Raw genomic sequence first — 15642 nt, forward strand, 5'->3', positions numbered from 1 at the left:
ACAACACAGATAAAACATTAAGCATTTATGTTCAACTCTTATTCCAGGTGATATGTCTAATTTTAAAAATGTGAGAATACAATCAGGGAGCTGATAAATGTGTGCTTTTAATAATATGATTTAATGCTAAAAACGTAAAAACACTACAGCAGCAAAAGATTTAAGTCAAACTACACATACATAAAAACATCAATATAACCTCAGATATTGATAAGTTGTTGATGTGTTTGAGTCCAGTTGTGTCTTCTCATGTGGAGCATCAGAGGTCCACCTTGTCTGCATCACCTGCGGAGGAAAACTTTACACAGACAAATAGAGATGTAAGTAAAATACGTGTTACACCGGACAGGCTTTATTTTCATTTCAGTTTTAATATACTGATTATTGTTTAGGATAACGAAACACATTCAACAGTATAAACTATTCTCAATATAGCCTGTTAGTAAACGTTATCATGCTTTGCACAGTTCCTCCTGAAATTCAGACTTAACGTTATGTGTTAACTAAAGTTTTCTGGAGTGGTTTAATATTCAAATGCCTGCTTTGATAATGATATTAAGTAAAACAAGACCGTCAAATTTTACGTTACCGAATATTTCACAGTCTGAGTCTTAATCTATGTATCTGACACTGCTTTGAGAATACAAGAGGGATATGTCTTGTCAAAAGGCTTTTATTGCGAAAGTACAAACACGACACCGGAAGTGATTCGTGTTTTTACCGTTTGTAGCATTTTGTTACAATTCCTTATTAACTTACGTTAATAATTTTACTTACTAGCAGCAAATATGCAAAATTATAGTGCGAACACTACAGGTAGGATTCAACTGATATATCGGTGTTTATAAATGCAGTTATCACCGCACATTTAGCTCAAAATCGACTATTCATAACGAAAGTTCATGTTAGCATACATCTTGGAGAGGAGGAGCTAACGTTAGCTTCCATGCGGTAATGTAGCTAAACTGCTCACTAACATTAGCTTGCACCAAGTGGCGTTCAGATAAGTGTGATAATTTATTTAATGTTGTACTTATGCCTGTCATAATGTCTGCCTTCTATCGATGCGGTCTGTTGAACCGTGTTTGCACTTTAAAGAAACAAACGGGTTTAATACAAGTCATGAGATTTGGTTATAATGCGCCTCATCCACAGTGGAAGACACCCGACAGTCTGCTCCGAGCTGGAAACACAGCCATAACACAGGCTGCTAACCTAAGTACTATGGCCCATAAGTCAAGGAAGCTCAGTGTTTCTTGTTCAAGAGGTCTTTCAACTTCAACCGAGAATGTGACAGCTCGAGTGAAGAGGGTTTCTATCGAGGGCAACATAGGTAAGTTCAATAGACTTACAGGATTTCAAAATAAGAGAATTATTTGCGCCAAGCTATGAGTGTCGGTGATATGTGATCCCCTTTATTATTTCCTTTCAAATATCAGCTGTTGGAAAGTCTACCTTTACTAGGCTCTTGCAGTCAGCTTGTCCAGACTGGGAGGTGGTGTCAGAACCTGTCAGCAAATGGCAGAGCATTGAGGGTGGGACCTCAAAGGTGTGTGCACATTTCTTCAATATCTTTCCCAACAAAATCAAAACAATCCAAGCTTGACCTCCTCTCCTTGTGTCTATAACAGGGGACAGACGCGCCTCCCCAGACGACAGTAAGCAACCTGCTGCAGATGATGTACCAGGACCCTCAACGCTGGTCATACACATTTCAGACATTTTCCTGTATGACCCGGCTGAGAACACAGCTGCAGCCTCCTCCAGCTCACCTACTCAGCTCAAAGGGAACACCTGTCCAGGTGTATGAGCGCTCTGTCTACAGCGACAGGTGAGTGAGCCAGGGCAGGACAGGAAAGTGGAAATGAGAACATGTCCCAGAAATCATCCCATTTTGTTACCTTTATCAAAGCTATTTAACCTATAGACTTACTAAACTATCCTTAACAGTCAAACATTATCACTTTATTATTATTGTTAATAATCAAATGTATGCTCAGGATAGAATTAGCTATTAAACTTGACTCTCTGTGCCGTCAGATACATCTTTGCCCTGAACATGTTTGAGCTGGGTTGCATCAACTCTACAGAGTGGGCAGTCTATCAGGACTGGCACTCCTTCCTGGTGGAGCAGTTTGGACACCAGGTGGAGCTGGAGGGCATCATCTACCTCAGAGCCCTACCAACGGTATGAACACACAAGATTTCATGTTGCATTTTCATTTTCAGATGCATTAATGTAACAATTACTTGTGGAAAAAGCATGCTTGTAGCACATAATTTTAGCTAGTGGTTATTGTTTGTACTTGTACTATTCCTATTGTTGCATCATTGACATTTATTCTATTTCATCTTGGAGAAGACAAAAACGCATTGTACTTCTGTTGTTTCTTAGAAATGCATGGAGCGTCTGGAGCTTCGGGGCAGGGCCGAAGAAAAAGGAGTGAAACTGGACTATCTGGATAAGCTGCACGTTCAACATGAGAAGTGGCTTGTTGAGAAAAGCACTGAGTGAGTGTTAATGAGGTCATGTCTGTTTGTTGCCCTCTTCAGACCTTTTACGTTTTGAATATTTCCAGTGACCACTGAAATGATAAGTAATCACATGGCCTTTTGAAGTGTTAAGTCACACTCATTAGCAATTATGAAAAATACTATTTTGGATAAATTTTTATAATCAGGTGGCTGCTGTAAATTAGGGTTGGGAATTAAAAAACAGTTACAATATGTCAGATCCTTGGAGCCATTTGCCTCCAAGCTGATTAATTATTTTCATCAATGGCAGCATATTTTTCTGACACAAGAAGTGAACCGATAAGCAGAATTGATGGCTTTATTGGTATCAATAAAATCTCAAATTCCATCCCTACTGTGAATGCAAGCCTGATGTGCACAGTGTTAAAATAATTACAGAAATAACATATAGAAATTGCATTTAGCTGTTATCTGATCCCACCAGAATCTGGTATGAAAATGAAATTGATTCAAAAGGAAAATTGACAAACACCAGTGGTGGTACAGCCATTGTTTCACTGGATGCTCTGCTGATTCCTGTTTGACAGTCACCATTTTAAATACCTTTCCTTGCAGCTGTTTGTTGCTCGGCTGTGAACAGATGACAGGCAGCAGTGTGTGGTCTGGACACTAAACTGTTTGTGTAATTCAGCTCGACTCTCTCTTTTCAGAGTACATTTTGAGAAGTTGAAGCAGATTCCTGTGTTACAACTCGATGCCAGTGTGGAATTTCAGAGTGACCCAGACGCGCAGAAGGAATTTATAACAAAGGTATGTTTATTTATTTCACTCTGACATTAATGGCTGCTACGCCAGGGTAAACCACATGAGGGCCCCGTCATAATGTTTAAGACCTCATTCTCATCTTCAAAGTCTTTGATCCAAAGAGAATCACTGCACTGACACATTTCTGTTTACTAATCTGACGTTTGATGCGTTTCATATCTCTGGTCCATAATGATCCCAAAGTACCTTTTCTCACACAGATAAAGAACTTCTTCAATACTATATGAGAAGATCATCATCAGCTACCATCAACAGTGGGAAACCGAATAATCCAGACTTTCAACTGACAAATAACTGCACATGAGCCTCTAATAGAGTGAAGGACATATTAAGTAATATGAAAATGTTTTGTCTTTTGGATAAGCTGCAGGACCATACAACATGAAACACACAGATTAAGTTATGTCTGTGTGTGTTACCTCTAAAGAGACTCGTAGATTGTTACATTTTTTTCAGTTTTTTGTTGTTTCCATGTTTGTTTGTTTAGAGATTCAGTTGGTAATTTAAATTATTTATGCTGTACTGTTTGTTCCGCTTAAAATCCAAACAAAGTCTGCGCTGTCACTGCTATGATCATTTAGAAACACTGTTTATTGACCATCATACAGTTTTTATGTATTTTACTGTTTTACACATTCCTCACTGACAGGAATAGCAAACAACACAAGTATCATATCTTTTGTTTGTTAATAAAATAAAAACAAATTCTTAAATTTTCTTTGTGATGTATTGTCCATTTTATTCTTTAAGACTTTCTTAAACCTCATTTAAAGAAGGTTCCTCTGGTGTCATTGTAACAGCTGTAAAATATATATATTAATATTGTCCCTTTCACTGTTTTGAACCAACTAAAATTGAATTATCTGTATGCTAAATGCTAGGGGAAATTATTATCACAGTCAGGGATATTTCACTGATTAGCACTGACCCTGATTTGGATGCATATTTATTTTTGCGTAGTGTCTAACTGAAAAAAGAAACAGCCAGCTGTTATATTAAAATGTTATTTTTAAGCAAATAACATTTTAATATAACGGCTGGCTGTTTCTTTTTTCAGCAATATAAGCACTGCAATAAAACTATAGGAATATTATTTTCCACCTTCACTTATTTTTTTAAATCAACATCCATTTTGATCCTAACTTTAAGAATTCATTCATTTTCATAAATTTAACCACTTGCAATTCCAGTTTGTTTACATAATGCTGCTGTTTATATGTCAGAACATAACAAACAAACAAACATAATACATAAAACATTAGGAATATTTCTACTAAAAAAAAACAGGGAAATAGCATGTACTGCCCCACTGGGCAAACATGACAAAATTGCTCAGTCTTGTAAAAACTATAATTTTGAAGTCAGGGCTCTAGATTGAAAGTGTGACTCTATGCTTTAATGGTAGAGGGATCAAAAATGTTGTTTTTATTGAGTTTCAATGGGGACATTTTGCTTAATTTTTTTCTGTTATTCTTAGTCTCTGTATGTGCAAAAGGATACATCACTTCATCCACTGTTACTGAGCAGAAAGGTGCTAATGGCTGTACAGCCTTTTAAGCGTTTTTGTTAATGGATTTTTACATTTCAAATGATTAGACTCCTGAGTGAGGATATAAAAGGCCAGGCAGTTTGACAGGACAATGACCTTGGCTAAATGTTTTCTTTTTCTCCCCCTCCGGTGTGCTCTGATGATCAGAGGGGCTGTTCAGATGCCTGGAGTGGTCAGGGGTCATCAAAGGGCAGCTGTCCACTATAAAGGGGCCTGTCTGGAGCTCCGTCTGCACATAGCATCATTTCAGCCTGAGACCAGCTGGAGGAAGGAAGGACATCTCTCTGCCTTTCTCACTATTGTTGGACTAGATTTTGTGTGATTCAGTTAAAATGGAAGTCCTGACAGTTTTCTGCACTTTCCTCCTCTGCTCTTTTGGAGTTGTATTCTCCAGCCAGGGACATAGATATCTGACAGGCCTCCAGTCCAGTTTAGCATTCAGAAATCTCTCATTTAATCATCACAGCAGATACCCTCTGTACATGATGCAGCTCTACCGCTCCTTCAAGAGTGCAGATTCCTCGTCAGTAGCTGTCAATACCATAACAACGCAAGGTGACAATCCGTCAGCGCAGAGCTCGGACTCCGTCCTTAGTCTGACAGCCAGAGGTGAGTAAACAGTGGAATATAGTGTTTTTCTAATGCTTACATGCATCACTGGATATACAGCCTAATGTATGCATGAAGTGTTAGTTTCTCCTCAGTGTACTCTCTCCTCCAGCAGCTCTCTGGTTGGTGCATTATCTGTGTTATCAGACCCTCCCTTTTTTACAGCCCAGCAAGTGTCAAAATGCTTATTCCACTTTAAAGGCTTTCTCTGTTTTATGTGAGAGGGTGTGTATATTAGCCCTCAGACGTCCTTGCACAGGGGGGTTCAATACACATCCTGTCCTGTTCACCTCCCACTCCAGTGTTTTGACATTTGTCCAGGGATCTGGTTTGCCTGGAATTCCCTCAGACTATGGGTGTTAATTTGAATCCTCATTTATATGTTTTGTCTCATGTTTAGGTTGCCATCAAGTGGGTGAAAGATGGACAGTCACATTTGACATGTCATCCATCTCGACTAGTGAGCTGGTCCAGCTGGCAGAACTTCGGATCAGGCTCCCAGCTCTCTCTGGCTCTAAGCGTGCCACAGTGGATTTATATCATTCCAGAAAGCAGAACTGTGACGGGGGCAGCACATTATGCAAGGATGAGCACCTTTTCCTGGGGAGCTTTGGCATACCAGCCAGTAGCACAAAGTCCGCCTGGAAGGTTTTTAATGTGACTGCTGTGTTAAAATACTGGCTGTACCAGGGAGATGGAGTGTCGAGCCAGGAGGCCTCAGGAGAACCTGAGGCGGACCATGGGAGCGGTGGAGGGGAGATCGCTGACAAGTCCCTCTTCAAGAATTTGGGATTGAGTCAAAGAAAAGTACACCATCCAACCATGAACCGGGTCATGATGGTCATCTTCTCCAAACACAACCCACCCCAAGAAGGCCAACGAGTGTACAGTCTCATTCACATTGTGGAGAACTCCAAGTACGTGACGACGGACAGAGTGAGAAGTGACAGTCAAAGTCGACGCCATAAAAGGAACAGAATGGAGAGGTTGAGGGTGGCTGCAGGTCCTACACCCTCCCCTGCACCGGCAGCAGAGCCGGCAGCGGAGCCGGCAGCGGAGCCGGCCCAGAGGCCGCTGTGTCGGAAGGTAGACATGTGGGTGGACTTTGAGCACATCGGCTGGGACGAGTGGATTGTACACCCGAAGCGATACAATGCATTTCGCTGTGAGGGGGAGTGTCCTTTACCTCTGGATGAGTCATTCAGCCCGACCAACCACGCCTACATGCAGGTGAGATGGCAACTTGATTTTTAATTCTATTTAACTATTTGAAATCAGTCAGTCACAGTTTAGTTAGGTGTAGGCACCCAAACCACTTGATTAAGTTTAGGAAACAAAACTACACCATAAGGCTTAGGAAAATATATTTGGCCTAAATGATATACTGTTAGACGTAAGGAAGTGAGTTAAAATGTGATGTAGAATGTGAAGTAGCTATGCACAGCAACTAAATTACATACGCCACTTCAGATAACGTTGGCTGGGTTCCTGATCACATACAAACGTTGTTTTCATGCTAAGTATGATGTAATATTGACTTTTGGTTTCACTGGGGACACAAACAGGGAAAAATTAAATAACTCCTCTTATAATCATTCTTGTATTTTCAGAGCCTTTTGAAACATCACCATCCAGAAAGAGTGTCTTGCCCGTCCTGTGTGCCGACACGCCTCAGCCCGCTCTCCATGCTGTACTACGAGAACGATGATCTGACCCTGCGGCATCACGAGGACATGATTGTTGAGGAGTGTGGATGTCACTGAAGGCAGCACATCATCACTTTCACTGCAGTCACAAAAGCTACCAGTCATGGCTTCCTACAGCAACAGACTACAGACAGGATATGACTGTTAATTTTGAATGACAATATATTTCATCCATTCTGGGTGGTACACAATAGTATATATTTTTAGGTTGGATGAAGCTCTGCTATGCAAATGTTATATGTTGTATCTATTTATCTATATGCTATATGTATATTTTGTACATAAAATATGAAAACATATATTAAACTTTTTATTTTGACATTATTCTGGTGCTTTGTGATGTCATTTGTTTTATGGATTCTTCAACTTTCTTTGAATTTATAAACCCTAAAAATATTTATAAACTTTATGAAATTGCACATCTTGACTACATCTTGACAGTGATTACAGAAATTTTAAAGAGGATAACCTACACATAAATTCAGTTGGTTTTCAAAATAAGATAATTTAGTGTTATATATTTGATGCTATTATAATTTCACAGTAAGGTATCCAGTTGCTGATAAGATTTAAATCCTAACAGCCATTATTTGCTTTCATGCATCACTTTATGATTTGAAACGCTGTGAAAAATGTATACAAGAAAAGAGTTTGTTTATGGGTTTTCATCAGGATTTCAGTTGTAGTGATTCCTCTTTAATCTCTCAGCAGCAGCTATTATACAGAATGAAACAGACTAACAAAAAGCACTTCTCAAAAACTCAACCTGCTCATAGAAACTCATCTACATCTTAATCCCACTTGTCCTCTCTGACTTGTGGCCAGCTAACTTTTAGTGTATTTGCCCTCCTCACCTCTAATCCACATCTTTGGGGCTATAACAGCACACACCTCATCAGAGCTCATTAGTGTCCTTTCTGACCAGGCCTCTTTTGTTGATTGTGATCAAACAGGCAGGCCGAGTAGAACAAGACAAAAAGTATACTTAAGGACGGGTCAATGGGGGAAAGAAAAGCAGTAGCACTTGTTTATTTTGGGGAGGGGGTGGAGGGTGCCAGGAAGCAGAGGTGACAAGGGGAGAAACAAACAGATGAGGGAATGGAGAGAGTCAACGTCTGGATGCTGAAGCTACTGTGGACGACGGACAGGGTGGACTGGAACTGATCAGCTGAAACCGTTCAATCCACACTTGCAACCAGGACAAGACCAGACGACACCCATTCTCTCCAAACTTTCAGTTTTATTCACCTGATTTGTCTTACAGTGTTCTCACCTGTGATGGTGCCATAAAGCTACACTATCAGTTATGCAATGCTCAAATAACAACATTATCAAATCTGTTGATTATGCTTATGAGTAGTTTAATAACCATATTCAGCACAGGTCCATTTGCAACAATGAAGTGAATGTGCGACTCTGACACCGTTTGTCCAGAAAACAAATCACACAGTAACAGGAGCTTGATGTCATCACCTCCAAATCACGTGTCAGTTCTCACACATCTCCTCCATCCTGAACAAACCTTTCTGTCCAGAACACCCTGGTGGTCAGGCAATCGCACACTAACTTGACTGGGAATAATTACAAATCAAAACTGATGTAATGGGCCCTAAAAACAATATTGTTAGTGGTTATGTCCAAATTAGTGGACCTATAGCATTTTTTTAGATGAGGAGGATAGGCCCAGGTAATAAACACACGATCAGATGAAATAATTTAGCTCATAAAATCAAATTTCTCCCCAGCCACTTTTTTTTGGATAAAAAGTTCTATATTGATCCTTTTTTGTAGTCAATTCAATAAATCAATGGATTTATTTGTCACATGAAATCATACAAGGTGTTTCAGTGAAATGTAATATACAGTCAAATAGCCCCAACCAAGTGTTGAGTGCATATAGATGGACATACTTTTCACATTTCCATATTAAACATACTTTTAAAAATTGGTCTTTTGTAATATATATTTTTTTGAGACACTGAATTTTAAGCCTTAATCATTATAATTAGAAGTTATTTAAAAACATTAAGGCATGAAATGTTTAATTATGTGTGTAATGGACCTAAATAATGTGTTATTTCCACTTTTTGAATTGAATTACTGACATGAATAAACTTTTCTATGATATTCTAATTTATTGAGATGCACCTGTATCATGCTATGCATATTGGTCCCCTATTTTCATTCAAATAACAAAAAACAGGTGAGAATACATTGTTCCCATTGTGAATAAGAAAATGGTCGCTGAACAAATAGTTCAGTGCAATAATGCCTGAACTTTCCTGGGACTTTTAGAGGCATTTATATTATACACCCAAAGGAAAATGCTGAATGAGTCTAGGAAAACTTTGGAAAAGTGAAGCAACAGAGGTGGAATGGAAACGTTGAATGACCCCATCCAGTTCTTAGAGAGGAGGGAGTTTCTTCCAGCTATGTACAGTTGTATATTGACCACTGACTGAGGTTATCAGCTGCCAGTGGGCTTGTTGAGGAATTCCTCTGATATGACTTGAGCTGAATCAAAGGAGCAAAGGAAGTGCAAACAGCTGTTAAGCAACATGCTGATGATATATTATTTCAAAATGTGTATTAGCTTTTCACTTACTTTAAAACACAGAAACTGCTAATAACTCATGTGCGGTCGTCTTATCTTTACTTTTTATTATACCGGGGAAATAAACAAGCAGCTTTTATGGATTTTTACCCTTTCAGATGGAATTGTTTAAGAGAAATATGTATTTAGACCATTGAACTGGTGAACATATTAAATGATTATTGTAAAAAAACAACTCGCTGGCAAGTAAGAACAAGACTCTCTGAGAGCACACAATCAAATACATGACAAAAAGAGTCTTTGCTTTAATGGTGTTTGCTTTAATGCTTTGTTCACCCTACAAACCATGTGAAAATCTGTTTCAAAAATTTCATCGACAAGATTATGTTTTACATTCTCCGTATGACACTTCGGGTGAAGATCTCGTTTTTTAAAAGCACGATCGACAAATTATACAGTATCTTGAAGATTCAAAGGCGATATCTGAAAAGAGGTGTCAGGAAATATGTGGATATAAAAGTACATCATGTGAAAACCCCTTTTGGAATGGATTCAGCAAATTCCAATTATTCTTTTTCCCCAAATGATCTTAATTTTCATTATTTTTATCTCAGGTCTTACGGGATGAGGCTTTGTTGGTGTTAAGTACTTCTCAGTGTTGATTTTAAACTTTTAGCCACTACAGGAAGGCACACTTTGTCACACAAAAACCAGGTTTAAGCCTTGAGGCAGACAGAAAAAGTTTCATTACAGATTTGTTCTGGGCAAATGAGTTTGATAAAGATAGACTCTAAAACACTAAGACACTGGAGATACTGAAGGCGAACCTCTGTCTTTATGGAATGGATGATGGGAAATAAGAAGATGCTCCTGAGCCTCTCTTCACAGCATCGTGTTGGTGAGTCTGACATCTTAATACTCGTTCCAGGACCACTTAGATGTCCATTTCAAACTGTGAGTCATCACCTTAAAAAGAAGAAGACATATTTATCAACTGAACACCAAATATTTGGCTACATTAGGATACATCTTTAGCAGTGGCAAATCATATCCAACTCACAGTAATATTTCAGGAAAACTGGAGGACTTCTATCACTAGCTGGTAAAATATCGTTAAAGGAACAGTTCTGATTTTTTAAAAGTGTGGTTGTATGATACACAGCTGTGGTACTGCTGTGAATGGGGACAGCAGCAAAAAGTATTTTAGGTGCTGCCACTTAAAAAAAAATCAGTTTAAGTATACGCTATATTTAGAACATTTTCCAGCTTAACCTCTCCGTCAGACACCTCCAGTTACCACAATTTCCCTTTTATTTCTTTCGGCGGTCTTCCTCTGCAAAAGTTTTTCTTCTTTGTCCTCAAGCTCACAATGGTAACTTCTTGACTCCACAGTGAATGGCATTATGCATACGAATACGTAGTTCTATGGTGCCAAAGGAAAAGGGCTGTCTGACAGCAGGTAAAGCAATGAAAATATTCTAAATATAGCATAATTGAAACTGAAAATTGTTGTTGATTGTTTTGGGTGTCTAAAATACATTTTGATGCTACCCCTGTCCACAGCAGTACACTGTTTAGCTTCCATGTTGGTCCGACTACCATCTACTGTAGATAATACACTTAAGTACTCCATACAGCACTTTAATAAATTCAAACTATTGCTTTAAATAACATCTGGCAGTGACCATAGCAGGAGTTAAATCCAAAGAAGTTTGTTAGAAGTTACTCAAAGATTCAACAACTTATGTGTCATCTAAACAAAAATGCCAAAAACTTCTTGTGTAAGAACTCAGTCAACTCATTCATGAATAAATAATAAATATGAAATCCTATTAGGAAACACATCAGGCTGGAGCTGGGCTGCAGACCTCTGAAATCCTGTCTAACATTTAGCGATTAAATTCAGTCTGCTGGTGTGCTCACGGAGGGTCATTTCCCCACTATGAATAACAACCAATCCGATCAGAGGTTTGTAGGCGGAGTTAAGAATGGAGAAGTCCTCTTCTTGTGCCAACGGCAAGACAAGTGGAAATGCTGACAAGCGTAGATCAGGTTGCTGCAAGTTGACTTGCAGAAATAACTGAAACAAAATGTTGACTGCTCCTTGAAACTGCAACCTCAGGTTCTGTGTCAACTGAAAATGACGTTGATAGCACACATACATTGCTAGCTACTGATTGGTTGAGGCAAGTTACTAAGTCCTCCTGAACAGAAATCAGAAAACAATGAAGTGGAATGAAATGGCTTAATGAGCTTCTTGCATCTTGTGTTCAAACCTCAAAGATGCAGAAAGACAGCAATGTGAAAACCGTTTTGTGATTTGATAACTGATCGTGATGTACATTACATAACTGAGTAAAGGATCCATCAGTCATGTAGCTTTCAGGGGCAGCATGAATTTACATTTGAATGTAGTTCAGAATCTTTCACTCCAAATGCCGGGGCCATGCTGTGAGGATTGTCTGAGTTGTGAACATACCAGTGTTGCTGCTATCAGGTGCAGCGATGTTGTTGTTCAGTAGTTTCCCACTATGGACCTTCTCATTGGTGTCTTTGGAGGGAGGGCTGGTCACCCCTGGAATGTTGGGCAGACCTCTCGGAGGAGTCTTTGCCACCGGAGAGCTGCGACACCCCAACAGGAACTTACGGTCGTAGATGATCCTGGTACCTTTTGTGTCAAGAGGCAGGAAAAGAGAATCACGATTATCAGAACTGGAGCACTGCATCAGTGGCCGCACATGCATTACTGGCTCAGTCATCAACCCATTATATCCATGCACATGGGCAGTGAATCCATTTCAACTTGACACTTTTCGTCATTACTCTGCTGTTTCCTCCACCACTTCAACCTACTCTATTTGATAGGATATTTGTATTGTTAATGTAACTGAAATGTAATGATTCTGTGTGTGTTTATTTGAAATCAAAATCAAATCTGTGCTCTCCTGGTGGATGATGCAGAGGATAGCAAGTTGCATATGCATAAAATGCTTCTATCTGAACTAAGGATGGGCATAACTGATTGATTCAGCAACAAGTCCCATATCCCACACTACTTCACATCATTATTAAAAACTTACTTTGCCCACTATTTATTTTTTGCAAGTACTCTATAATAATTCAATGTGAGTAGTTGAATATGGAAATTATTTAAAATGCCCATTCCTGATCTGTATCATGACTGTGTGATGTCATACCTAGGTCAGGTTTGCCTCTAATGCTTACAGCGATGTAACCCACGTTTACTACTTTGTTCATATCATTCATTATCCTTCACTGCTTATCTGAACTGCAGCTGCGGGGGGCTGGAGCTGATACCAGCTGACATTGGGAGAGTACACACTGGACAGGTCACCAGGGCGTAGAGAGATAGAGACAGACAACCATTCAAACTCTCATTTGCACTTTAAATAAGTACTTCTCATTTGAACAACTTATTTAAAACTAAGCTTCCTTTGGACTGTGGGAAGACTGGAGAGAACCCACACTGACATGGGTAAAACATGCAAACTCCACACGACCCTCTTGATCATGTGAACATATAAAATATGATATGCAAAGCACTGCTAATTTAAGCACAATTATTTTGGCTGCATGCACTACCTCTCTCTCTCTCTCTCTCTTTCTTTAATAGAATTACTGTTATGTAATTAGTTATGGTTTTGTGTGCCACTCAAAGATTTTCAGTGACCCCATCTGGCCACCCTTTAAAAAAATCTGGGGGCTCAACTGCAAAACCCAGGACCAATGAGAACAAATCTAATTCATGTTTACCACAAATTGATGTCCTATTGTTAAAACGTATATCGTCACACTGTTAAAATAATCGCCTATGTCATTTTTTGTCAATTTTTTTTGTATCATCTCCTCATGACGCCGGCCACCTATGGTAAAATCGCCTACATCCTCAGTTGATCAGATCATGTGATTTTACCCCTTTATGATAATGGCCCATGTCAAGCATGTGACTTAAGTGGATTTATTATGCCCAAGTCAAAATAAAATGTGACTTAGGCAATTTTTTGAACATGCCTTTGTGACTTAAGCAAGATATGGTAACACTTTATTTTGAAGGTGTCTACATAAGAGTGACATGAGTGTGTCATAAACATGACATGGGATGTGTCATGAACATTAATGACACTCTGAAGTAACATTAATGCTCATAATACTTGTCATGTCATGTTTCTGACAGGCTTGTGTGACTCATATGTAGACACCTTCAGAATAAAGTGTTACCATATCCTGTCACAAAGACATGTTCAAAAAATTGCCTAAGTCATTTATTTCTCTTAAGTTACATAATTTACACACAGTGTTATTACTATGCCAATAGCCATCCTTTGTTACATCCTTTTTGAGTGAAATGATCAAAAAATGTCATATGTTACACTTTTGGTGAAGTTTTTTGTGTTTCCTGCAAAACTTGAAAAAATTAGTTAGGCGAGTATTTTAACAGGGTGACGATATTTTAATCCTCTTCAACAAAGACAACAGAAACACAAATCTCAGGTTTGTGAGCTCACAGTAGAAAGCACCAATCACAGCTTTAGCTGTTGATGACGCAATAGCCGCAGAAAACATCGCTGCTAAAACCCACAAAACACACATCTCACTTTTTTGAGACACCAGTGGTAGAAAATATACCATCCACAAGCCCAGATTCACAATGACTTTACTGCCTCAGAGTCCAGAACCAAACACTTGCTAGCCAGTGTTAGCATAGCAGCTAGCGTTAGCAGAGCTAGTCAAGCTAGCAGCTGGTTGTGTGTTGACAGCAGCAGACCTCATGGAGTTAGCCTGAGCGCTCCCTGCACTCACTGACAACACACCTGAGTAGCTGATAACAGTATAAATCATGTATGACTGTGGGTACAAGCATTTCTACTCAGCACATACATGTCAATACGATGCATAACAACAGTACGTACCACCAGGGGTGGTGCTGAACAGGGTCCCCCCGGGAGTAGTGGAGTAGTCGTGGGGCATGTGCTCCGCGTCGTTGATGGTCACCCTCCTGGTGGTCGGGATGGCCTGGGCAGTGGTCTTCTGGCAGTCAGTGGACATCTTGTCTCAACTATAATAAACTAAAACTATTGAACTTACTAGCAGGCAGAAAGTATTGGATCTTTACAAAACAACAAAGCCACACCGCGCCCGTTTGGCTCAGCAGAATGGCTACTTTCGGATAAATAAAAATAAATACCTCTCTTTCATAAGTGCAAATGATTAAATGTAGTATCAAAATGCGTCACATTACAACACACACTGGAGTCCAGGTTCTTTTCTTTAAAAGGACCTGGGCACACGTTCCTCTGCTTCACTCACCCTCTACATGCACACAAAACAAGACACGGACAGACAGGCTGCAGACAGGCTGCAGGGGGAAATACTCCCGAGGAGCTGCACAAAATGAACTTATTCCGCCCCCTACTGGCTCATAATGCCTGTGCAATGGCTGTACAAAGTTCAACTCTTCTCAATCTTCCATGTTATCATATAAACTATGATCGGGAAGGTCATATAAAGCAACGAAGACTGAAATATCAACTAACCTTTTATGATATTTATAGAGAAACTAACACCAGTTTAATTATAGCCTTAAAGGTACAATGAGTAGGATTTTCTTAAAGAACAAAAATGTATAGAATCATGCAAAAATAATCACTCTTAATCATCCCATATGACTCACTAGAAGTGGGTCATAAGTGATGAGTGTCTGTATTTTCCCCTTTTCTTTTCATTTTATCTGTGTTTGGGATGTTTCTGGGCATCAGACTTTGGACATTGGGTGTGTACACCCAAGCCACAGCATGCAGGGTGTGAGGGCTGCATAGTGACAAGGATGGCATGAATGCACACCGGTGAAGCCTTTTTAGGCTTTCTGGCAAAAAGATGTCTGGCAAAAAAAAATATTTCTAAAA

The 15642-nt window shown here is 39.3% G+C and overlaps 3 protein-coding genes across 4 annotated transcripts; 2 read left to right on the top strand and 1 right to left on the bottom strand.

The window, feature by feature from the left end:
• The first annotated feature begins 675 nt into the window (after window positions 1-675).
• Window positions 676-4018, top strand: dguok (deoxyguanosine kinase). Of its 2 annotated transcripts, XM_059337045.1 has the most exons (8): window positions 676-816; window positions 1156-1333; window positions 1440-1549; window positions 1632-1831; window positions 2041-2188; window positions 2396-2511; window positions 3186-3285; window positions 3501-4018. In XM_059337045.1, exons 2-8 carry the CDS (start codon window positions 1225-1227, stop codon window positions 3525-3527), a joined length of 810 nt encoding a protein of 269 aa, XP_059193028.1. In that variant the 5' UTR covers window positions 676-816; window positions 1156-1224; the 3' UTR covers window positions 3528-4018. The 2 variants fall into 2 exon arrangements, with proteins under 2 accessions (XP_059193028.1, XP_059193027.1); XM_059337044.1 differs by having other exon boundaries at window positions 677-1333.
• Window positions 4019-5172: 1154 nt separating this feature from the next.
• On the top strand, window positions 5173-7449 carry spaw (southpaw). The gene is made up of 3 exons (XM_059337757.1): window positions 5173-5458; window positions 5859-6688; window positions 7069-7449. Exons 1-3 carry the CDS (start codon window positions 5182-5184, stop codon window positions 7219-7221), a joined length of 1260 nt encoding a protein of 419 aa, XP_059193740.1. The 5' UTR covers window positions 5173-5181; the 3' UTR covers window positions 7222-7449.
• Window positions 7450-10017: 2568 nt separating this feature from the next.
• Window positions 10018-15093, bottom strand: LOC131974791 (eukaryotic translation initiation factor 4E-binding protein 1-like). The gene is made up of 3 exons (XM_059337264.1): window positions 14650-15093; window positions 12198-12386; window positions 10018-10684 (listed from the first exon to the last, which is right to left on the bottom strand). Exons 1-3 carry the CDS (start codon window positions 14783-14785, stop codon window positions 10653-10655), a joined length of 357 nt encoding a protein of 118 aa, XP_059193247.1. The 5' UTR covers window positions 14786-15093; the 3' UTR covers window positions 10018-10652.
• Between the last annotated feature and the right edge of the window lie 549 nt (window positions 15094-15642).

The sequence above is a fragment of the Centropristis striata genome, chromosome 7 (genome assembly GCF_030273125.1).
Source record: "Centropristis striata isolate RG_2023a ecotype Rhode Island chromosome 7, C.striata_1.0, whole genome shotgun sequence".
NCBI classification, from domain to species: Eukaryota; Metazoa; Chordata; class Actinopteri; order Perciformes; family Serranidae; genus Centropristis; species Centropristis striata.